The 25,282-nt window shown below is 45.8% G+C and overlaps 2 protein-coding genes and 1 long non-coding RNA gene across 5 annotated transcripts in view; 2 read left to right on the plus strand and 1 right to left on the minus strand.

Annotated features, from left to right (window-relative positions):
* CFAP52 (cilia and flagella associated protein 52) overlaps positions 1–16,241 on the plus strand; it is a 66,236-nt gene extending 49,995 nt beyond the window's left edge. Inside the window, exons 10-14 of the mRNA XM_003929234.2 lie at positions 973–1,118; positions 6,076–6,227; positions 10,198–10,300; positions 13,869–13,980; positions 15,811–16,241. Of these exons, the coding sequence (XP_003929283.1) occupies positions 973–1,118; positions 6,076–6,227; positions 10,198–10,300; positions 13,869–13,980; positions 15,811–15,986 (689 nt within the window). The 3' untranslated portion in view covers positions 15,987–16,241. The remainder of the gene's footprint in view (positions 1–972; positions 1,119–6,075; positions 6,228–10,197; positions 10,301–13,868; positions 13,981–15,810) is intronic.
* LOC141581799 (uncharacterized) lies at positions 1,085–6,094 on the minus strand. 2 transcript variants are annotated; one of them, XR_012514539.1, is made up of 4 exons: positions 5,981–6,094; positions 5,271–5,387; positions 4,328–4,411; positions 1,085–1,142 (listed from the first exon to the last, which is right to left on the minus strand). It is a non-coding gene; the product is annotated as an uncharacterized LOC141581799 (long non-coding RNA). The 2 variants fall into 2 exon arrangements; XR_012514540.1 differs by lacking the exon at positions 5,271–5,387.
* A 1,610-nt stretch (positions 16,242–17,851) lies between the features above and the next one.
* USP43 (ubiquitin specific peptidase 43) overlaps positions 17,852–25,282 on the plus strand; it is an 87,775-nt gene continuing 80,344 nt past the window's right edge. For both annotated transcript variants that reach the window (XM_039476092.2, XM_039476093.2), the window contains exon 1: positions 17,852–19,259. In XM_039476092.2, coding sequence (XP_039332026.1) covers positions 18,756–19,259 — 504 coding nt within the window. In that variant the 5' untranslated portion in view covers positions 17,852–18,755. The remainder of the gene's footprint in view (positions 19,260–25,282) is intronic.

Raw genomic sequence — 25,282 nt, forward strand, 5'->3', positions numbered from 1 at the left:
CTGGGACTATAGGTGCATGCCACCATGCGTGGCAATTTTTTTATTTTTTACTTTTTTTGTAGAGATGGGGTCTTGCCATGTTCTCCAGGCTGGTCTTGAGCTCCTAGACTGAAGTGATCCACCCACCTTGGCCTCCCAAAGTGTTGGGATTATAGATGTGAGCACCCCTCCTTTTCTTTTTATAAAAAAGGAAGTCCTTGATCAAGAAGGTGACGTAGTCTTTAAAAGGCCACCCTCACCCCTGTATGAATAACTGGTTGTAAGCAAGAGTGAAAGCGAGCAAGCGTAAGCTGTTATAATAATCCAGGAGAGAGATGGTGGGGCCTTAGACAAGGGAGGGATCAGTGGAACTGTTGAGAGGTGGTCAGATTTGGGTGTTTTTTAAACAGTAGAGCTGGTGGAACTTGCTGTTGGATTAGATGTTGGATTGAGTTGGGTGGATGTAATTGAGAGTCATCAAGGAAGACTCAGGCTCTTGGCTTGGGCAACTGGATGGGTGGTGTCAACTTCTACTGAGATGGGAAAGATAGTGGAAGGTGGAGGAGGAGCATTCCACTGAAAGATTGGGGTAGGTGGGGGTAGATGGGATGAGAGAAATTATTTGAATATGTTAGCTTATATGCCCCAGGCACAATATCATCTAGCTAGTTGAGTGTACGAGTCTTGTAGCTCATGGGAGAGGTGGGAGTGGGCCTCCCTCCTTTCTCCTCTCCCCATCCTCCCGCACCCCGCACGGGATGCACCCGTAGGCAGGCTCAGCCAAGACAAACCACTCCTTTCCCACAGCCAGGTGTGACCAATGTGGGGCGTGAGGGGAAACGGGCCTATGATGACAGGCATTCAGCTGAGCTGGCCTCTTCCCTCCAGCATCAGGGCTGCTCGGCAGCCCTGCGCCTCCTCTGTGGGGTCAGCAGCTGTGGAGCGAGGGCGCCTGTGCTGATCCTGCTGCCTTTTGTTTCCTTCTCACACCAGCATGGAACGACGGTAAAATCCGAGCCTTCGCCCCAGAGACAGGCCGACTGATGTATGTCATCAACAGTGCTCACAGGATCGGCGTCACCGCCATCGCCACCACCAGTGACTGTAAAAGGGTCATCAGTGGCGGAGGGGAAGGGGAGGTATTGCTCTTGAAAAGCAGAAATCTGAAAAAAATAATGCTCTATTTAGAACAACCGCCTTATAGGAAGCCATCTATTTGCTTTTAAAAATACATAACTTGTGCTGGGATTCGAGACCAAATTAACATTTTGATGAGATCCGAAAACATGTCATAAATGAAAGTTCTAATATTACATATGTATTATAATTATCTAATATTATAGATACATATATTTATATATGTGTTAAATTATATATCCCAGGCACAATATCATCTAGCTAGCTGAGTGTATAAGTCTTGCAGCTCATGGGAGAGGCGGGAGTGGGCCTCCCTCCTTTCTCCTCTCCCCATCCGCCCACACCTGCACTGCTTAAACTCTCCTAAAGGCTACCTGAATATGTGTATCCTTCTTCTCCCTAATAAAGATGCTCTAACTAATAAAAATAATGGATCAAAGGAAAGTTGTTTAGTTAGTATAGTATTCCTTTAATGGACAAATAATCTGTCACAACTACACCAGAAAACATAGTAGTCAGTCCTGTAATCCCCAGACTTTGGGAGGCCAATGTGGGCAGATCACTTGAGGACAGGAGTTGAAGACCAGCCTGGCCAACATGGCAAGACCCCATCTCTACTTTAAAAAAATTACAAAAATTAGCTGGGCATGGTGGCAGCATGCCTGTAATCCCAGCTGCTCAAGAGGCTGACACAGGAGAATCACATAGTAGTCATTTATATTTTATAAAGTATATAATAAACATTTATTATATTTAAATATATTTAATTTTGTTATATATTTAAATATATTAAAAGTTATTATATATTTAAATATATATTTATATTATTTAAATATAAATATTTAAAATAATATATATTTATAATATAACTCTTATTTATGATGTATTTTCAGATCTCATCAAAGTGTTGATTTGGTCCTGCTTAAATATATATATATATATATATATGTGTGTGTGTGTGTGTGTGTGCGTGTGTGTGAAAAAAGAGAGAGAGAGAGAAAGAGAGAGAGATGGAGTCTTACTCTGTCACCCAGGCTGCAGTGCAGTGGCACAACCTTGGCTCACTGCAACCTCCATCTCCCAGGTTCAAGCAGTTCTCCTGCTTCAGCCTCCTGAGTAGCTGGGATTACAGGTGCATGCCACCGTGCCCAGCTAATTTTTGTATTTATAGTAGAGATAGGGTTTTACAATGTTGGCCAGCCTGGTCTCAAACTCCTGACCTCAGGTGATTCACCTGCCTCCGCCTCCCAAAGTGCTAGGATTACAGGTGTGAGCCACCGTACCCGGCCTGTAAATATATATCTAAGTACATTTGTGCACAGAAGGGACATTTACAATGCAGACATGAAAGTGTTCTATGTGGACTAGAGTTAATGAATTCAGGTGAGTGTTTTGCCAGTGTTTTGGCTTGCTTGGTCTTTTCCTCCAAGGATCATAGTTGTATAAATGGTCTTCATTTTATCTTTTAAAGCAGATGATGTTTTCAGCATCAATTCTTTAATACACCCAGACATTTTGACCATCATTTTTAAGTGAGCTCAAGCTTTTCTGTCCATTATTTTGAGGAGCCTGTAACACCTTTCACTTGCACATTTATCTCTGGATCTCTCCTCCTCTGTGCCCCAGATTCTTTCCTATCCCAAAGCCTTCCCTTTCTCTTTGAGACATTTTCTTTTCTTTTCCTTAATCCCCTGTCATAGGAAGAACAGAATAGTTTGTACTCATCTTATTTTTCATAAATCCAACACAATCATTATAAGAAGATATAAGCATCCGACTACCGTGTTTTCTGGTGTGGTTGTGACAGATTCTTTGTCCATTAAAGGAATACTATACTAACTAAACAACTTTCTTTTTATCCATCCTTTTTATTAGTTACAGCATCTTTATTAGGGAGAAGAAAGATACACATATTCAGGTAGCCTTTAGGAGAGTTTAGGCAATGCAGATGAGTGCTGGGTCAAATCCCCCTTCTACCACTTTTCAGCTATGTGAGTTGGGGCATGTTCTTTAATCTCTTTATGCTTCTGTTTCCTGTGTAAAGTGAAGATAACACTAACACTCCCACTAATCAGATGTTTCACATTCTTTTTTTTTTTTTTTTTTTTTTTTTTTTTTTTTTTTTTTTTTTTTTTTTGAGACAGAGCTTTGTTCTTGTTGCCTAGGCTAGAGTACAGTGGCACAATCTCCGCTCACTGCAACCTCCACCTTTCAGGTTCAAGCAATTCTCCTGCCTCAGCCACCTGCATAACTGGGATTACAGGTGTGCACCACCATGCCCAGCTAATTTTTTGGTATTTTTAATAGAGATGGGATTTCACCATGTTGACCAGGCTGGTCTCGAATTCCTGACCTCAGGTGATCTACCACCTTAGCCTCCCAAAGTGCTGGGATTACAGGTATGAGCCACCATGCCTGGCCAAGTAATTTCATTCTCAATAGCAAATGGTCATTGCCCAAATGCCCCACCTGCGAAGATCCCAACCCCACTACCCTGCCCCCTTCCCTCAAGTGTACCCCAAACTCCCTACAATTCCACAACTGCAGGGTTCATATCCATCCAGAGTTCTTCCAAGGCGTTGGATCCAGTCCTGGGGCTGTTTGGCCAGTACCCACACCATACTAGTTAGATAGTTTCAACGTCATCCCGCCTAAAGATGAAATGTGCGCATCCACCTGTAGTCAAATTTCAAGGTAGATTCTTTTTCTTTGACACTGGTCATTAACCTACCCCATGTCACTACAGGGGGAATTATTTTGACACAACAGAAATGAACACAGTCCCGCTCATTTGGGATAGACTTGTGCTTTCTCACTTTCTTTACTTCACTTCTCCTTCCACAATGTAGACAATGTCTTAGAATGTTATTCTCCTCATATCAGGTACAATTAAGTCCGGTCTGTTATTATGTGTCCTGACACTATTTTTTTTTTCTTTTTTTAAAATTTATTGTATTTTGGGCTCTGGGGTACATGTGCACATCCTGCATCCTGCAGGATTGTTGCATAAGTACGTACATGCCATGGTGGTTTGCTGTTGCCATCCCTCCGCCCCCGTCACCTACATCAGGCATTTCTCCCGGTGTTATCCCTCCCCATCCTCCCCACCACCCCCCTCGGCTGTCCCTCCCCTCCCCTCCACCCCCACACCTAGCCCAGTGAGTGTTGTTCCCTTCCCTGTGCCCAAGTGTTCTCTTTGTTCATCACCTACCTATGAGTGAAAACATGTGGCGTTTGGTTTTCTGTTCTTGTGTCAGTTTGCTGAAAATGATGGTTTCTAGATTCATCCATGTCTCTGCAAAGGACACAAACTCATCATTTTTTATGGCTGCATAGTATTCCATGGTGCATATGTGCCACATTTTCTTTGTCCAGTCTATCATTGATGGACATTTGAGTTGGTTCCAGGTCTTTGCTATCATAAACAGCACCACAGTGAACATACATGTGCATGATAACACTAGTTTTTAACCTAATGTTCGCTCCAATCATTGTTATTCTGCTGTCTTGCACAACTTGCATGGAATAGTTTTTGCTCGTCTTATTTTTCATAAACCCAACACATTATAAGAAGGCATAAGCATCTGACTACTATGTTTTCTGGGGCAGTTGTGACAGATCCTTTGTCCATTAAAAGAATACTGGCCGGGCGTGGTGGCTCATGCCTGTAACCTCAGCACTTTGGGAGGTTGAGGAGGGTGGATCACCTGAGGTCAGGAGTTTTAAGACCAGCCTGGCCAACATGGCAAAACCCCGTCTTTACTAAAAATACAAAAGTCAGGCTGGGCACAGTAAGGCTGAGGTTGCAGTGAGCTGAGATCATGCCATTGCACTCCAGCCTGGGTGACAGAGCAAGACTCTATCTCAAAAAACAAAAACAAAAACAAAAATCAGTGGGTGTGGTGGTGCACTCCTGCAGTCCCAGCTACTCGGGAGGCTGAGACAGAAGAATTGCTTGCCATTGCACTCCAGCCTGGGTGACAGAGCAAGACTCTTCTCAAAAAATAAATTAAAAAAAAGGCCGGGTATGGTGGCTCACGCCTGTAATCCCAGCACTTTGGGAGGCCGAGGCGGGTGGATCACAAGGTCAAGAGATCGAGACCATTCTGGTCAACATGGTGAAACCCCGTCTCTACTAAAAATACAAAAATTACCTGAGCATGGTGGTGCACACCTGTAGGCCCAGCTACTCGGGAAGCTGAGGCAGGAGAATTGCTTGAACCAGGAGGCGGAGGTTGCGGTGAGCCGAGATTACGCCATTGCACTCCAGCCTGGGTAACAAGAGTGAAACTCCATCTCAAAAAATTAAAAAAAAAAATTAAAAAAAATAAATACTATACTAACTAAACAACTTTCCTTTTATCTATACTTTTTATTAAAGCATGATATTGATGCTTTTAAATTTTGTGTGTAGGTAGTTGCATTACCTATGAATTTCACTCCAGGATAATAAACAAGCATTTAAAAATATTTGTGATATAAAATAGGTATTGGATTCAGTAGAGTTGGGAACCATTTGTTATTAAATGATTAAAATCGAACAGCTGATTGTAAAAATTTCAATATGGCTCTGGGTGCCCACAAAATTTCCCGATGGTATCAGAAATCTGAGAGCAATGATCAGCAAAAGTGAATAGACATGATTTCATTTGGTTTAGCATTGGGCCTGGCATTATCGATTTTCGTAGCAGGTGTCTAATCAAATTTCTCAGCCTGTATGCACAATCAGGTACAGGATTCTTAGTAGCATTTTTCAAGCTCTGTTGAAGATGATCACATCTTATACATGAATATTCCTGCTCTTCAGTTTAGCATTCCCACCCCACCCGACCGAGATGAAGACAGAGAATTAAAAAACACAAACCAAGCATAGCAAAGGTGAAACAGCTCTTGGAATCATTTCCTTTCCCTTCAGAAGTCCCGGGTGTATATCAAGATCCTGTGCTCTGTGGCTTTCAGGTGAGGGTATGGCAGATAGGCTGTCAGACCCAGAAGCTGGAGGAGGCCCTGAAGGAGCACAAATCCTCGGTGTCCTGCATTAGGGTGAAGAAGAACAATGAGGAGTGTGTCACCGCCAGCACCGATGGCACGTGTATCATTTGGGACCTTGTGTAGGTACTTGTGATGGGGAGGATACCGTGATACTTGCAAAATCCAATCGTGCCAACAGTTTATTGAACATGAGAGAGGATTCAGATAGAGGGTAGAAATCTTACTTAACGCAACACGGTAAAGAGATGTTCATCAGAAGCTGTTCATGAATGTCCACGGTTTATCGATGTTGGTGGGAAGGGTACAGTTTCCAGGGAGAAATGAATGTTAGAAGTTTCTGGGCAGATAGGGAAATAGCTTTCTGGGTCCACACAGCAAAGCATGATTTAACTTACACTAATTCAACCCTAAATGTCCGAAATGAAAGGGGGCAAGAAAAGTAACTAGTGCGAGGTCAGGCACAGTGACTCACGCCTGTAATCCCAGCACTTTGGGAGGCTGAGGTGGGCGGATCACCTGAGGTCAGGAGTTTGAGACCAGCCTGGCCAATGTGGTGAAACCCCTTCTCTACTAAAAATACAAAAATTAGCTGGGTGTGGTGGTGGGCTCCTGGAATCCCAGCTACTCCGGAGGTTGAGGCAGGAAAATCGCTTGAACCCAGAAGGCAGAGGTTGCAGTGAACTGAGATTGTGCCGTTGCACTCTGGACTGGGCAACCGGACTGAAACTCTGTCTCAAAAAAAAGAAAGAAAGACATATAGCTGAGCGCGGTGGCTCAGGCCTGTAATCCCAGTACTTTGGGAGGCCGAGGCGGGTGGATCACGAGGTTAAGAGATCGAGACCATCCTGGTCAACTTGGTGAAACCCCGTCTCTACTAAAAAATACAAAACATTAGCCAGGCACAGTGGCTCAAGCCTGTAATCCCAGCACTTTGGGAGGCCGAGGCGGGTGGATCACGAGGTCAAGAGATCGAGACCATCCTGGTCAACATGGTGAAACCCCGTCTCTACTAAATATACAAAAATTAGCTGGGCATGGTGGCGCGTGCCTGTAATCCCAGCTCGGGAGGCTGAGGCAGGAGAATTGCTTGAACCCAGGAGGCAGAGGTTGTGGTGAGCCGAGATCGCGCCATTGCACTCCAGCCTGGGTAACAAGAGGGAAACTCCGTCTCAAAAAAAAAAAAAAAAAAAAAATTAGCTGGGCATGGTGGCGCGTGCCTGTAATCCCAGCTACTCGAGAGGCTGAGGCAGGAGAATTGCCTGAACCCAGGAGGCGGAGGTTGTGGTGAGCCGAGATCGTGCCATTGCACTCCAGCCTGGGTAACGAGAGCGAAACTCCGTCTCAAAAAAAAAAAAGAAAAAGAAAAAAAGAAAGACATATATATATATATCTCGAGACAGAGAGAGAAAGAAAGAAAGAGAGAAAGAAAAAAAAAAGGAACAAGAACTGCTGCAGGCAGTGCTTTTTATCATTCCGCTCAGTCAGGTGAAGCCCAGAATGATCTCTCCAAGGAGGGAGGGATGCTGGTGGGACCTCAGTTTGCCTTTCCTCGGTTGGACACATTCCCAGGGACCTCTTATGCTCTGAGCATATCACACCCCCATAGAATGACTAATGTCAAACCAGCTAGACCAAAGCATGTGAACTTTATTGTAGGAGTAACTCAAAGGATTTTTGAAAAGTGGCTTTTTGGATTTTTGACTCTAAGCATTTTTGCTGTGTTTTTATTTTAGAATCAGACCCTATGCCTCCAACCCCTCTTCCCACCTACCTATCACCCCTCAACCACTCCTACGAGGCACTGCCTTAATATCACTGCATAAGAGAGCTGAGGATACGTGCAAAGATGGAAGGAAGGAGACATGCGTGACAAAAGAATATGAGAAGCCCTTAATGGGAATGAGCACTCACTGTGTACTTAATGCATTAAAAAACACAAAGCAGGGTGGGTGCTGTAGCTCACACCTGTAATCCTGGCACTTTAGGAAGCCGAGGTGGGTGGATTACAAGGTCAGGAGTTTGAGACCAGCCTGACCAACATGATGAACCCCCATCTCTACTAAAAATACAAAAATTAGCTGGGCGTGATGGTGCGTGCCTGTAATCCCAGCTACTCGGGAGACTGAGACAGGAGAATTGCTTGAACCTGGGAGGCGGAGGTTGCAGTGAACCGAGATCACGCCACCGCACTCCAGCCTGGTGACAGAGTGAAACTCTGTCTCAAAAACAAAACCAAATAAACAAAACAACAACAAAAAACAATGAAACACAAAGCAAGCTTTTGTCTTCTAGCCCTGTGTGTCTCTTAGGGATTTTGTTAAAAACGTAGATTTTGATTCCATAAATGTAGCATGGTACCTGAGATTCTGCATTTCTAAGAAGCTCCCAGCTGGGAGTGCTGGTTCAAGGACCACACTTGTAGAAAGTGTTAGCCTGTACTGACCTTCCTACTGGGAAAATACAGAACCAGAAGGACATGTCTGAACTTATTTCTATGGATGGTTTGTGACTGCCTCAAATCCTTAAAGCTGTTCTGTTGTGTAGCAGGAATTCTGGTGCCAAAATCTTTTAAAAATGCTCAGCTCAGATACCACGTTTGAAAACTGCCGTAATGAGAAGAAACTGTGCAGAAGGTGCATTTTTTAGCCAGGAAAGCCTGGCCTGTGAGATGGCCACCCACCACACTGTCTATGGAAGGAGAAGCGATATTTACATGTTTCCTGGTACAGTATCTAAGGCAGGGGTTCTATTATGCACAGAAAAATCAACTGAAATGCTGGCTTAAAACACAGCGTTGGTCGGCGTGGTACACTGGCACGATCTTGGCTCACTGCAGGCTCTGCCTCCTGGGTTCAAGCGATTCTCCTGTGTCAGCCTCCCGAGTAGCTGGGATTACAAGGTTCCCATGCCTGGCTAACTTTTTGTATTTTTCATAGAGATGGGGTTTCACCATGTTACTCAGGCTGGTCTCAAACTCCTGACCTCAAGTCATCTGTCTGCTTTGGCCTCTTAAAGTGCTAGGATTACAGGCGTGAGCCACTATACCCGGTCCTTAAGACCATTTTTCTTTCCCTTTGAGACAGAGTCTTGCTCTGTCGCCCAGGCTGGAGTGCAATGGCACGATCTCGGCTCACTACAACCTCTGCATCCCGTGTTCAAGCGATTCTCCTGCTTCAACCTCCTGAGTAGCTGGGACTACAGGCATGCACCACCACACCCGGCTAATTTTTTTGTATTTTTTTTTAGTAGAGACAGGGTTTCACCATGTTGATCAAGCTGGTCTCAAACTCCTGACCTCGAGATCCACCTGACTCGGCCTCCCAAAGTGCTGGGATTACAGGCGTAAACCATCATGCCCGGCCAGTACCAATTTTTAAAATACCCTTCCGAAGGTGGGCTCTTTTCAGCTGTGGGAGGCCAGCTCCCTCTTGGGGGCAGCCTGGACAGGGTGGGGGGGCCTTGGGAGGCACTTCTTACCATATGCAGACAAGGGTTGAGCCTGCCAGCTTTTGCAAAATCCCCATGTGACAGGCTCATGTTTTCTGAGGGTTGTGCATGATATGGTACATCTGAACCTGTATACAAACGTGTAGATGGCATTTTGCTACCGCTTTTATTTGCGAATTAAAGATACATTGATGGTTAAAACATAAATAAAATAAAATGCCCTTCCCCACATTCTGCTGCTCAGACTGTAGGGAGCTCCACTTCCAAATGGCGGCCTCAAGAATCAATTACATTGTGTGGGAGGCAGCAGGTTGGCTCTGAGTTCAGCCTCTTCTGTTTCTTTTTTGCTGCAACTTAAGGGGTCCCATTGAGTTTTGTGCCCTGTCTTTAGCACAGGGCCCTTCCCATTGTCCTCTGGTGGTCGCTGATAGGCCAACGGAAGTACACAGAAGTAGAGAGCACAGGGCAACCCGAAGTCTGTTTTGAAGAAATACAAACGTCACTGTGTTGAGCAGTATGAAGTGTTTGGCATAGAGAGAAACCAACCCAAATCCCAGCTTGTACCAAATCCAGCTTGAATAGTAAATAAATGTTTTAGGGAAGAGAAAGTTGACTTTCACAGCTTTTGCATCTACTTCCCAGGCGGCTTAGGAGGAATCAGATGATCCTAGCCAACACCTTATTCCAGTGTGTGTGCTATCACCCTGAGGAGTTCCAGATCATCACCAGTGGGACAGACAGAAAGGTGAGTCCTCCCAGCGAGAGCTGAGATCTTCCCAGTGCAAGAGATAAGCAGTGAGGCGTTGTGGCAGAGGGGGCAGGCTCTGGAGTCAATCACCTTGGTTCAAATGGCGGTCTGTCATCCATCAGCCATGTCAACTTGGAAAGGCCATATCACCTTCTAGTGTCTTCAATCCCCTGTCTGTTAAGTGGAAATGGTACCACCGACCTCATAGAGTGAGGATTAAAGTCATGCTCGCCCATGGTGCTTATAGCAGGAGTCCTGGCACATAGTAGGTATTCAGCAGATTGGTTTTTATTATTAGGGAATTTCTGAGGCTGGAGTAGAATTGCTGTGGCCAAACCTGTTCTCACTTTGACTAAATTCAAACAGAAAGGCAATAGAGCTCCTCATTGCTCATCACTGTCCTTCATCAACACATTAAAAATCTACACACGGAGCTGAATGCAGTGGCTCATGCCTGTAATTCCAGCACTTTGTGAGGCTGAGGCCAGGAGTTCAAGACCAGGTTAGCCAACATGGTGAAACCCCCATCTCTACAAAAAATACAAAAATTAGTCGGGTGGTGGTGGGCACCTTTAATCACAGCTACTTGGGAGGCTGAGGCATGAGAATCATTTGAATATAGGAAGCGAAGGTTGCAGTGAGCCAAGATTGCACCACTGCACTCCAGGTGACAGAGTGAAACCCTGCCTAACAATCAAACAACAACAGCAACAATAACAACAACAACAACTACACATGGTATAGATTTCCCAGCGTAAAGGGTCCCTGCTCTCACAAACCTCACTTTCCTAATTTATTTTGGGTAGGAGGGGCTGGAGTTGGCTGATACATACACGAGCCAATCCGTGAATGGACAACGAGTAATAAGTGAACAAGACATGAGATGGTGAGAGACTGAGAAACGAGATAGAACAGGTGATATGATGCGGGCGGGGAGAAGCTCCTTCAACTAGTGTAGTGGGTGAAGGTCTCCTTAAGGAGTGGCATCTGAGCTGAGGCCTAAAGGACAGAAGGATCCAGCCGAGGCGTAGACCTCAAGGAAGGGCATCCCTGGCAGAGGACGCTCGGGTAAGATGGAGCCCTACTAGGGCTGCCCAGGAGAGTGTCAATTTGGCTTCTTTGCCTGGGAATGCAGGCAGTGAAGTTCTAACCACTTCTGTGGGTGTCATTCCTGAGAAACATGGGATCTGGCATGGTTTTATATCTCTTTAGGCATTCACTAGGAAATCAGAATTTTTTTGTTAACATGATCAAGCATCAACTGACATTACAAAGCAAAAGAAAAAAACTAAATAGTATGCACAATGTCTAGCTAGATTCAGAGGAATACAGATTCTTGGGATAGTGATTAGAACACAGCAAATTTCTGACAAGAAACAAAGAGAAATAAATGAAATGCACGCCAAGTTTGCACTCCTGATTCCTGGTCTGGTCAAGCACTCTTTTTGTTTGTCTTTTTCTTTCTTTTTTTTTTTTTTTTTTTTTTTTTGGGACAGAGTCTCGCTCTGTGGCCCAGGCTGGAGTGCAGTGGTGTGATCTCAGCTGGCTGCACCTCCGCCTCCTGGGTTCAAGCAATTCTCTGCCTCAGCCTCCCGAGTAGCTGGGATTACAGGTGCCCGCCACCATGCCCAACTAATTTTTGTATTTTTAGTCGAGATGGGGTTTCACCATCTTGGCCAGACTGGTCTGGTCTTAAACTCCTGACCTTATGATCTACCTGCTTCAGCCTCCCAAAGGGCTTGAACTATAGCTGTAAGTCACCATGCCCTGGATTTTACTTATTTATTTATTCAGAGACAGAGTCTCACTCTTTCACCAGGTACCAGGCTGGAGTGCAGTGGCATGATCTCGGCTCACTTAAACCTCTGCCTCCCAGCTTCAAGCAATTCTCCTGCCTCAGCCTCCTGGTAGCTAGGACTACAGGTGTACACTACCACACCCAGCTAATTTTTGTATTTTAGTAGAGACGGGGTTTCACTATGTTGGCCAGGATGGTCTTGATCTGTTGACCTCGTGATCCACCTACCTCAGCCTCCCAAAGTGCTGGGATTACAGGCATGAGCCACCACGCCTGGCTTTTTATCTTTAAGTTCAGGGGATGTGCAAGATGTGCAGTTTTGTTACACAGGTAAACTTATGCTATGGTAGTTTGCTGCACATCCACCCATCATCCCATCACCTGGGTATTAAGCCCTGCGTTCATTAGCTATTCTTCCTGATGCTCTTCCTCCCCCCACCCATCACCCTCCTACAGGTACCCAGAGTGTATTGTTTCACCGTGTGTCCATGTGTTTTCATTGTTCAGCTTCCACTTGTTAGTGAGAACATGTGGTGTTTGGTTTTCTGTTGCTGTGTTAGTTTGCTGAGGATAATGGCTTCCAGCTCCACCCGTGTCCGCAGAGGTCATGATCTGGTTCCTTTTTATGGCTGCATAGTATTCCATGGTATATATGTACCACATTTTCTTGAGCTTATTCTCTTTTTTTTGGAGACAAGAGTCTCACTTTGTTGCCCAGGCTGGAGTGCAGTGGCGCAATCTTGGCTCACTGCAACCTCCTATAACCTCCACCTCCTGGGTACAAGTGATTCTCATGCCTCAGGCCCCCAATTAGCTGGGACTACAGGTGTGTGCCACCAAGTCCAGCTAGTATTTGCATTTTTAGTGCTGCTGGGGTTTCACCTTATTGCCCAGGCTGGTCTCAAATTCCTGACCTCAAGCAATCAGCCCAACTCAGTTTTCCAAAGTGCTGGGATTACAGGCGTGAGCCACTGCACATTTTCATTACTGCACATTTTCTTTACGCAGTCTACTATTGATGGGCATTTGGGTTGATTCCATGCCTTTTCTATTGTAAATAGAAGCATTCTTTCCTTAGAAGAAAATTTAAATTTTGAATAGATTTGTGCATTCACAAAGTTCAAGATACAAAGGCAGTATATTCAGGAAAAAAAAATCTCCTCCCTTAGTCACCCGTCTCTCCACCCTAAGGTAGTTCTGCTCCCCGGGACCGGGACCGAGGTTGCCAGTTCCTCTTTAAACTCCTCCCTGTGGAGTATTCCAGAGCTTTGGGGCAGAAGGGAAAGTGGGGAATAAGGACGGCCGGCCGAGGAAGAGGGAGGGTGCAATCACAGCAGGAGGGTGCCTGTAAGGCCCAGTCTCTAGAACTCTGGGGAGTGGGGAGTGCTCATTTGCTAGTGGGGAGGAAGAAAATGCTTTTCCTCCCTCCAGGTCTGAAGCTTAGCTGTGGATGCAGAGGCTGTTCTTTCTTTTACAGCTTGCTTCAGGCTCAATCTGCTTAGTCTTATCAAAAGCCCTTGCTGTCATAATCCAGGTTTATCAGCACATCAACATCTCTTTAAATAGAATGCAAATTTAAAACCAATACTAAAAATATTAAAATGGTTTTGCCACCCCCTGCTGTAGCCTATTTATAATTTCAGCCAGTATCATCCCGTGGTGTATTTTTGCTACCTTCTATATAAAGTAGAACCAGCTTTTGTTAGCATGTGCATGGATGATTCTCCTGAGCTGAATCCTGCCTAATGCTTCTTTCCTGAATTCCAGATTGCTTACTGGGAAGTATTTGATGGGTCAGTAATCAGAGAATTGGAAGGCTCCCTGTCCGGGTCCATAAATGGCATGGATATCACACAGGAAGGAACGCATTTTGTCACAGGTTAGTCCTGAGATGGGAAAAAGCCAAGCCTGGTTTATTTAGATGAGGACAGGGAAGGAACTCCCAGGCTGGAGGCAACTGGAAAAGACCACATAAGGGTCTCAAGGCAACCCGGTTAGATTCAGACTCCAAGCAACACTGCAGCCAGTGTGGCTGACAAAGAAAAATCCAGAAGTCACATTTCAGTGAGAGGAAACATTTGCACAAGAGCCTTAGGGGCACAAATAAAGGCTTGCTTTTTGTGGTTGGGCATTGATAATAGAAATGGGGGCTTTATGTTTGTTTGTTTGTTTTTAAGACAGAGTCTTGCTCTGTCACCCAGACTGCAGTGCAGTGGCGAGATCTCAGCTCACTAAATCCTATGGCTCTGGGTTCCTGTGATTCTCCTGCCTCAGCCTCCTGGGTAGCTGGGATTACAGGCACCCGCCACCTCACCACGCTAATTTTTGCATTTTTAGTGGAGAAGCGGTTTCTCCATGTTGGCAAGGTTGGTCTCAAACTCCTGACCTCAGGTGATCTGCCCATCTTGGCCTCCCAAAGTGTTGGGATTACAAGCATGAACCACTGCACCTCGCCGAAATGGGGACTTTGAATGGCCTGGGCTGTCCAGCATCCTTCTGAAGTCTTAAATGCCAGTCTTTTAATTCCACTTTGTTACTGCATGATGTGATGCCCTTCCCACCAAAAAAAAAAAAAAAAAAAAAAAAAAAAAAAAAAAGAAAAAGAATTAGATTTCAAAGGGGGCATTTACTACACAACATGCCGATTGGAATATCATTATCATCTTCTGCCAAGCTCTTTGATTCACCTGGATATTAACAAATAAATGCAGCCAGGCACAGTGGCTCACGCCTGTAATCCCAGCACTTTGGGAGGCTAACGCAGGTGGGTCGCGTGGGGTCAGGAGTTTGAAACCAGCCTGGACAACAAGGTGAAACCCTGTCTCTACTAAAAATACAAAAATTAGCTGGGTGTGGTGGTACATGCCTATAATCCCAGCTACTTGGGAGGCTGAGGTGGGAGAATTGCTTGAGCCCAGGAGGCAGAGGCTGCAGTGAGCTGAGATCGTGCCACTGCACTCCAGCCTGGGCAACAGAGACTGCATCTCAAAAATAAATAAATAAATAAATAAATAAACAAATGCACGAAATGAATCAAGTTTCACCAAAACATTGACTATAAAACAAGATATCAAACTAGACACAGTGTGATCCCAATTATATATACAATGTATATGTATACCAGTATACTTACAGAGAAAAGTCTGGAAGGAACTAAGCCAATATATTACTAGTGGGTATTTCTGGATAGTGGGATGAAAAGTGATTTTACCTCTTTGTATTTCCCCCTCTCCTTCAAATTTACTGCAACAGATAGATTTTTATAATCAAGTAAAAGTGTTATTATAGGCCGGGTGCAGTGGCTCATGCCTGTAATCCCAGCTTTTTGGGAGGCCAAGATGGACGGATCATCGGAGGTTGGGAGATTGAGACCAACCTGACCAACATGGAGAAACCCCGTCTCTACTAAAAATACAAAAATTAGCCTGGCGTGGTGGTGCTTGCCCATAATCCCAGCTACTCGGGAGGCTGAGGCAAGAGAATCACTTGAGCCCGGGAGGCAGAGGCTGTAGTGAGCTGAGATGGTGCCACTGCACTCCAGCCTGGGCAACAAGAGTGAAACTATCTCAAAAAAAAAAAAAAAAAAAAAAGTGCTATTATAAAGATAGGTACATGAGGACTGTGTTGAAAATGATCCAATTATTTGAAATAAGGGCTGTTTCTCTCTCTTCTATTGCAGCAATGTCATGTAAGTGTTTATCTTTTTCAGGTGGAAATGACCATCTGGTCAAAGTTTGGGATTATAATGAGGGTGAAGTGACTCACGTCGGGGTGGGGCACAGCGGCAACATCACACGCATCCGAATAAGTCCAGGAAATCAATATATTGTTAGTGTAAGTGCCGACGGAGCCATTTTGCGATGGAAGTACCCGTACACCTCCTGAAGCTGGTGAGGTGACTCTCAGCCTTGGCATTGCACACAATCCTTTTGAAGACCGAGTTTAGATAACTCCAACACTAGTCTTGATTTCTCACTTCTCTGTTTTTGTTCTTGAGTCATATTTTTTTCTTTTTCTTTTTCCTTATAGAATGCATCTTATATTCTTAAATTGTACATTAAAATTGAAATATGTTCAGGAATAACTTGTGCAGACTCTAATTAGAACTTTTTACATTTTGAATAAATTTTCGGTTGTTGGTTTTCTGTTATCATCTGTTTTCTGTGACTCTGCAAAACCCACAGACCTTCCTCATGATCTGTGCACAGACAGCATTGCTATTATCCTCTAAAAATAAGGTGAAGTGAATTTCCTTCTTAATAGTCACTTCATTGGTCAAGCTGTATGGGACTAGACTCAGACCTATGTCCAGATCTTGGGTAGGCTTTTAAAAAATTCTCTGAGCTGGTCAGGCACAATGGCTCATGCCTGTAATCCCAGCACTTTAGGAGGCCCAGGCAGGTGAATCACGAGGTCAGGAGATCGAGACCATCCTGGCTAACATGGTGAAACCCCGTCTCTACTAAAATACAAAAAAAATTAGCCAGGCGTGGTGGTGGCTGCCTGTAATCCCAGATACTTGGGAGACTGAATTGCTTGAACCTGGGAGGCCGAGGTTGCAGTGAGCTGAGATCGAACCAGCCTGGCAACAGAGCAAGACTCCATCTTAAAAAAAAAAAAAATTCTCTGAGCCACAATTTTCTCTTTTGTCAAGCAAGCATAAACTCCTGCTTTAAAGCTTATTGTGAGAATTAAGTGTCTAATGTACTAAAGCATCAGCAGAATTCCTGACAGAGAGTGAAATATGTATGCTTTCTCAAAGAAAATGTGTGGTGTTGGAGAACTCAGGGCAATTACCAAAGAAAGATGAAATTTTACGAGATGCTCTCTTGGAGTTGGCCATTATATCTTTCTTCTGTGCTTTCCACCAGAAGGGTGATGAAATGGACCTGTGTGTTAATCACCCAACTGGGTATCTTCTTCCAGAGAGGGGTAAATAATGGCATTTTCCAGAATACAAGTCTCCAATTCACAGTACAGTCTGAGATTTTATTTATCCTTTAAGTAATGCTGCTCTTTTGCATGAAGTAACTGCTGCATGTTATTTGTCCTTTAAGTAATGGTTTTTGTTTGTTTGTTTGTTTGTTTGTTTGTTTGCAAGAGGTAACTGCTGAAACCCAGTTTGAAAGATCAAGAATTTTTTTAATTTTTTTGAGACGAAGTTTAGCTCTTGTCACTCAGGCTGGAGTGCAATGGCGCAATCTCGGCTCACTGAATCAAGTGATCCAAGTGATTCTCCTGCCCCAGCCTCCTGAGTAGCTGGCTTTACAGGCATGCACCACCATGCCTGGCTAATTTTGTATCTTTAGCAGAGATGAGGTTTCACCATGTTGTCCAGGCTGGTCTCGAACTCCTGACCTCAGGTGATCCAGCCTCCTAAGGCTCCCAAAGTGCTGAGATTACAGCTGTGAGCCACCTCACCCGGCCGGGATCAAGAATATTTAATAAATGATGATCACTTATTAACAAGTAACATTTCAGGGCGTTGTTAGAATGCTGCATCTCACATGGTGCTGATCTCTTTTTGAGCTAGAAATGGACGAGAAACTCATTTTGCAAGACCTTGTCTGATTAATTATAAACCTGACAGTTGCATGGGATAATGTGGGGGGGGGGGCTCCCAGGGTTACCCAGGGAATCAAGGGCGTGGCAAGGCCACACTAATTCTGATTGGGCAATCATTCAGCGAGGATTTTGCGTTAAGGAGTGAAACAGAAACCGCGTAGGGGGCGCACCTGAGAGCCTGAAAACTTCCTGGTAAGCAAATACTGAGGCTGGAAAGGGCCTCAAGTTGGCAGTCCAGAGATCCAGGTCGAGTTCCGGTTTTTCTGCTTACGGGTCGGGCGCCCCTCTCTGTTGCGATAACCTCTTTGAGCCCACTTCTTTGCCGATTAAAGCAAGGATGATCAAGGCTCGCAAGCTTTTGGAAAACCATTCTAACCCAATCTGTAGTGTAAAAAAGCAAACCACAACCACTCGGGTGGTTTTTTTTCCCCCACAGGGCAACACGTGGCTCCCAGTTCAGGTCCCGGGTGGGCGGGTGCAGGCAGAGGCTCTGCCTCCCCCAAGGGGCAGACTGTCTGGAAGGAGGTGGCGACACCTGTCCGCACACACCCGAGCCTGCGGAGGAACAAGCGGTGCATACAAGCGCTCCCCGCCCCCACACGGCACCCAGCGCGCGCCTCTCCCCACGCCCGAGGCCGTGCTCTGGGGATGCCTGCCTTGCCCTGTCCTTTCAGCAGTAGCCAGGCCTTTGCGATTTACCAGGCGCCTTCGGAATGCCCATTCCTCCATCGTTTCCACTGCTTGAAGGCTGCCGGAGGAACAGCAGCAGAGGCGAAACCCCGGGCTGTCGGTTTACGAGGTAAGGAAGGGTGGGGAACCCGACCGCGACGACTCCCAGTCAGCGCCGCGGGGGGCGGCACCAGGCAGGGGTAGGGGTGGCCCGGCGCGGCCCTGCAGGGGGCCGGTCGTGCGGCCGGATTCCCGCGCGGGGCGGGACTGCCCCGCCCTTGGCTCCGCCTCCGCCCCGTCCCCGCACACCTGGTCCGCAGGTAGCCGGCGCCGGGCGCCTAGCGAAGCCGTAGGGCCTGCTGGCCGCTCGTCCGCCTCGGGCCCGGGGGCTCCGCATCTGGAGCTGCGCCGGCGGCAGCCATGGACCCGGGCCCGGAGGACGCGGCAGGAGGGGGATCGCCCGCGCCCCGGCCCCGCCGCCGCCGCTCCCTGCGCCGCCTGTTCAGCCGCTTCCTGCTGGCGCTGGGCAGCCGCTCCCGCCCCGGGGACTCGCCGCCCCGGCCCCAGCCGGGACCCTGCGACGGCGACGGTGAGGGGGGCTTCGCCTGCGCCGCGGGCCCGGCTCCAGCGGCCCCCGGGAGCCCCGGGGAGGAGCGCCCGCCCGGACCGCACCCCCAGCTGCAGCTCCCTGCCGGCGATGGGGCGCGGCCGCCGGGCGCCCAGGGCTTGAAGAACCACGGCAACACCTGTTTCATGAACGCCGTGGTGCAGTGCCTCAGCAACACCGACCTGCTGGCCGAGTTCCTGGCGCTGGGGCGCTACCGGGCGGCGCCGGGCCGCGCCGAGGTCACCGAGCAGCTGGCGGCGCTGGTGCGCGCGCTCTGGACTCGCGAATACACACCCCAACTTTCTGCGGAGTTCAAGGTAGGCAGCGCTGCGCCGCCGGCCGTCTGGCCCCCTGGTTTCGCCCCTTGAAAAGTGTGTGCACCATCCGGAAAGGGTTTTCTCGGGGCCTTCTTTAGATGCCATTGACCTGTTCAGCCCCGGATTACCGGCTTTGTTTCGCGTGGGTGCGTTACGCTGTCGCTTGCTTCTGTTCTCTTTAGAAATGAATCCCCCTAGGTGTTTCGAGAGGGAGTGGGGTGGGCTGGCAGACTGAAGTGGGATCAGCGTTTTTGCATTCAACAAGCATTTGTCGAAGTGTTGAAGGCTCACGGGCCAGACAGTGTTGTAACGCCGGCTCTAGAGCTTCCAGTCTGGAATGATGTGGGGTAGGGAATGGGACATTGAAGGCCAAGGCCTCAGAGGCAGGAGGAGATGCTTGCACTGAGAGCCGAGTGATGAGAAGGATGCATTCAGTGCAAGATCTAGGACTGAGCCAGGCAGGAGGCACAGCAAGTACAATTGCCACAGACCCGAAGGAGCTGAGTACGGGAGACGCGGAAAGAAAACCAGTGTCGTTGGAGCTTAGGAGGCGGTTGAGGGTCGCCAGATCATGTAAGACCTAGCAGGCAACGGTAAAGAGTTTGGATTTTATTCTAAACCCAATGGAATCTGAGAACCTGCAGGCCAGGTACCATGCCGAGTGCCCAGCAAAGGCAGTGAGTGTGCTGTTTTGGAGCTAGCATCCTTCTGTGTAAGGCACATACACTCCCCTACAATGCATTAGCACGGGCTTGCATTTTATTGTCCGCAAGATCACGGTCTACTTACTTGGGATGCTGCAGGGTCATGAGGCTTCGTAAATTGTTTGTATCACTTCACCCGGTTAAAGCAGGGTGTTTGTTTGGGGTCCCAGTTGGATTAAAGGGTTCCTGATAATTGATGCACATGGCTTGCTTCCTGCTTTAAAAAAGAAAAAAAAAGAAAAAGGAAGAAAGAAACCCACAGCTCTGGGAAGAGAGCTGAAGCTCCCTACAGACCAGTGATTGTTGTTCTTGGGGGAGGGGGGAACCTGTCAGTGTTCATTCCACAAGCATCACCGCTCTTGAGTTTCAGCCTGAGAAAGCAGTGTTTGCCATGTGACCCGTGAGATGCCAACCCCCACCACCTTCTCTCTTGCCTCCATTAGTGAAGCACTGTTCTGCAGCAGTCAGTGGGTCAAATGGTTGTCACTAAATGTCTCTTTTCGGTGACATTTGCTTGTTAAAAAACATAGATAGTATATTACAGTGGTTAAGAGCAGGGTCTCTGGAGTTTTGTGACCTTGAGCAAGTTACTAAATCTCTCTGTGCCGTAACTTTAACATAGAACCATAATGGTATCTCTTTTGTTACAGGGTTGTTGTATTAAATGAGTTCTATGTAGAACACAGTACCAGCCCCATGGGAAATGTTCGTTATTCTATCGTTACATCTTCTCACCAGCAGAAACCTGGAGGAGGGAGGGAGGTAATCTTTACATACGTTTTCTCTTGCTAGATGAATTCCCATCCAGTTACCACAGCAATGGGAAAGGCTGCAGTAGTTTGAAAAAACTCCCAAATTAGTAATTAGCCTCAGTGACTCATCAGGATTTCCATCTCTCTCCTGCTGTCAAATCCCCAGGGCCTGGGAGCTCCCAGTAAGCCTCAGGGAATTGAAAGATAATCAGGTTTGTAATATGTTAATGAGGGAGATACAATCTGGAATTTCCTGGGATTTTTTGGGTAACCAGCTTTGGAGGGAGGAGTGGAGGATCCCAGAATCCAGGCTTTAAATATTATGGCTTGAAATCTAGGTGAGCTCTTCTTATTTCACAGATGGGGAAACATTCGTTCAACGAATATTTATTGAATGTCCAGAGACCAGACTAGGAATGCATGGAATGCCTGTTGAGTGAGGAGTACAAACCCAGATTCTGGGGCTGCTCTCCAGGAGCTTATGGTCTAGATGTGGAAATGGATGCTAATGAAATAATCACACAGGCACATGATTGGAACAGAAATATGTTAGAAAGGACACTTAGAAGGAGCTATGACAGTTACAGCAGGAAAATGTGATGGCTTCCCTGGAGGGGTAACCAACCACCTAGTTGAATTTTGAAGGATTCAGTGTCAGTGAAGGGCTTGGGAAGATGGGAAAGTGCATTCCAGGACCTGGGAACTGAAATGCCAACCAGGGAAGGAGGTGGGGCCAAGAGGCCTCTGTTCAATGAATTAATAAAAGCCTGCTTGGCTGGGGAGGAAAGGCTGGAGAATTGGTTGCAGACACACCACATAAGGTTTTGTTAAGGAGTCTGGTCTTTTCTCTTCTCTTCTTTCTCTTTTTCTCTCTCCTTTCTTTCTTTCTTTCTTTCTTTCTCTCTCTTTCTTCCTCCCTTCCCCTTCCCCCTCCCTCCTCCCTTCCTTCCTTCCTTCCTTCCGCTCTCCCTCTTTCTTTTTTCTTTTTTCTTTTCCTACCTCCCTCCCACCTACCCTCCATCCCTCCCTCCCTTCCTTTTCTCTTTCTCCTCTCTCTCTCTTTCTAAGAGAGAGGGTCTTGCTCTGTGATGCGGGCTGGAGTACAGCGATGCCATCATAGCTCTCTGCAGTCTTCAACTCCTGGGCTCAAGCCATCCTCCTACCTCAGCCTCCTGAGTAGCTAGGAGTACAGGTACATGCTACCATGCCTGGCTAATTTTTTAAAATTAATTTTTATAGAGATAGTATCTCACTTTGTTGTCCCGGCTGGTCTTGAACTCCTGGTTTCAAGCAATCCTCTCACCTTTGCCCCCCAAAGTACTGGGATGACAGGTGTGGGCCACCATGCCGATCTGGGGAGCTTGGTTCAGACCGAGGAAGGGAGGAAACTGAGGGGCCAGCATGGTAGAGTGTTACCCCAATATCAGACCCACAAATGGCATGAGTTTGCCATGTTCCTCCTTCCTGAGCTCAGACTTCCCAACCTCCTACAGACAGTAGGATCACTATTTAACAGCAAATGACTATGTATGGTCTAAAAATCCTGTCCATGGGCTGGGTGCAGTGGCTCATGCTTGTAATCAGCACTTTGGGAGTCTGAAGCAGGTAGATCACCTGAGGTCAGGAGTTCAAGACCAGCCTGATCAATATGGTGACCCCACCCCCACCCCCACTGAAAATACAAAAATTAGGCCAGGTGTGGTGGCAGGTGCCTGTAATTCCAGCTACTCAGGAGGTTGAGACAGGAGAATTGTTTGAACCTGGGAGATGGAGGTTGCAGTGAGCCAAGATCATGCCACTGCACTCCAGCCTGGGCAACAGAGCGAGACTCCCTCTGGAAAAAAAAAAGAAAAGAAAAAGATAAAAGTCCTGTGTATGGTTTTGTCTAGGATTCTTTTCTCTTTCTTTCTTTCTTTCTTTCTATTTCTATTTTACTTTTAGATTCAGTGGGTGCATGTGCAGGTTTGTTATAAGCATATATTGTGTGATGCTGAAATTTGGGCTTCTCTTGACACTGTCGCCCACATAGTGAACAGTGTCCAATAGGAAGTTTTTCAGCCTTTGTCCCCCTGCCTCTCTCCCTCCCTCCTTCCTTTTGGAGTCCCCAGTATTTATGTTCCCTTCCTTATGTCCATGTGAAACCAAGATCTGGCTCCCACTTATAAGTGAGAACGTGCAAAATTTGATTTTCTGTGCTTTTCTAATGATGTGATTAAATGTTGCACATTATAAAAAAATGTAAAAACATTCTGTAATTTTAACCTCTAGAGATAACCATTGTAAATACACTGATATGTTTCGAAGTATATACAAACAAGTGAAAATTCTAGTTTTATCATTTTAGCACTTTTCTCATTTAAGCACTGTTACAAGACATTTTCTTAGTCTTAATAATACACATCCATCATTAATAATTAAGTCTTTCATGGTTAATATATTATTAAATGAAACAATTCTTTTTTTTGAGATGGAGTTTCACTCTTGTCGCCAAGGCTGGAGTGCAGTGGGGTGATCTCAGCTCACTGCAATCTCCACCTCCTGGGTTCAAGGGATTCTTTTGCTTCAGCCTCCTGAGTAGCTGGGATTGCAGGCAAGCACAACCATGTCTGGCTAATTTTTGTATTTTTAGTAGAGACATGGTTTTGCCATGTTGACCAGGCTGCTCTTGATCTCCTGACCTCAGGTGATCTGCCCACCTCGACCTCCCAAAGTGCAGGGTTTACAGGCATGAGCCACTGCACCTGGCCTAAGTGAACCAATTCTTTATGGAGACAATGATATATATTTTTCCAGTATTATACTGTATTGAAGTTTCTTGTATTTAAGTCATTATTGTCAGCTGTGATTATTTCCATAAGCTTAATTCTTTTATTTTCATTTTTATTATTTTGAGACGGAGTTTCACTCTTGTTACCCAGGCTGGAGTGCAATGGCGCGATCTCGGCTCATTGCAACCTCCGCCTCCTGGGTTCAGGCGATTCTCCTGCCTCAGCCTCCTGAGTAGCTGGGATTACAGGCACACGACACCATCCCCAGCTAATTTTTTGTATTTTTAATAGAGACGGGGTTTCACCATGTTGACCAGGATGGTCTCGATCTCTTGACCTTGTGATTCACCTGCCTCAGAGCTTAATTCTTACAAGTAGAATTACACAGTCAAAGCAGAGGTGTGACTGTTTTATTATCTTTCTATTTTTACTTTTTAAATCAACCTTATTGAGGTCTAAATTACATACAGTGAAATGCACCCATTATAAGTATACAATTTAGGAAGTTTTAACACATGTGTGTACCTGTGTAGTCACCATCTCAATTTTAAATACTGAGTTTTTTTTTTTTTTTTTTTTTTGCTTGAGACAAAATCTCACTCTTTCGCCCAGACTGGAGTGCAGTGGCACTATCTCTGCTCACTGCAACCTCCACCTCCTGGGTTCAAGCCATTCTCCTGCCTCAGCCTCCCAAGTAGCTGGGATTATAGATGTGTACCACCATGCCCAGCTATTTTTTTTGTATTTTTAGTAGAGACAGTGTTTTGCCATGTTGGCTAGGCTGGTCTCAAACTCCTGACCTCAGGTGATCCCCCCGTGTTGGCCTCCCAAAATGCTGTGATTACAGGCATGAGCTACTGCGCCCAGTATGAATTTAGTAAGTTTTAAAAAATGCATGTACCTGTGTACCTGTGTAATCACCATTCCAATTATAAATATTGAGTTTAAAAAAATGTTTAAATCACCCTTATTAGATTTGATTAATTTTAGCATCCACAGTGACATAGTTGTTTTCAAAAAATAGTGAAAAGTTGCAGATGCACTAGTGATGCATAGTTTTCTGGACATTGGATATACTTCTGTCTTATTAAAATTCCCCCAGGTTTACTAAGGTATAATTGACAAAAATTGTACGTATTTGTAGTGTATCAGATGATGTTTTGATACACATATACATTGCAAAATGATTAAATCAAGCTAACATATCCACCACTTCACATACTTACCTTTTGTGGTGAGAACATTTACAATTTATTCCCTTAGCAATTTTCTTTCTCTCTTTTTTTAAAAAATTGTACTTTAGGTTCTGGGGTACATGTGCAGATCATGCAGGTAGGGTTTCACTATATTGGCCAGGCTGGTCTTCAACTCCTGACCTCAGGTGATCCGCCTGCCTTGGCCTCCCAAAGTGCTGGGATTATAGGCATGAGCCACCGTGGCCTGCCTTCTTGGAAATTTTCAAGTATATAATATATTATTATTAACTATAATCACCATGCTGTATAATAAATCTTCATCCCTTATTAATTTATTGAACACAAAGAAATGGCATCTTTTACAATTTTTTTCATAGGTTTTTGGGGAACAGGTAGCATTTGGTTACATGGATAAGTTCTTTAGTGGTGATTTCTGAGATTTTGGTGCCCCCATCACCCGAGCAGCGTGCCCCAGACCCAATGTACAGTCTTTTATCCCTCACCCGCCTCCTACCCTTCCCCGTGAATCACCGAAGCTCATCATCTTTTTCTTGTGCCTTTACATCTGAAGAAATAGCATCTTGTTTTTTATTTTTATTTCTT

The sequence above is a fragment of the Saimiri boliviensis genome, chromosome 17 (genome assembly GCF_048565385.1).
Source record: "Saimiri boliviensis isolate mSaiBol1 chromosome 17, mSaiBol1.pri, whole genome shotgun sequence".
Lineage (NCBI taxonomy): Eukaryota > Metazoa > Chordata > Mammalia > Primates > Cebidae > Saimiri > Saimiri boliviensis.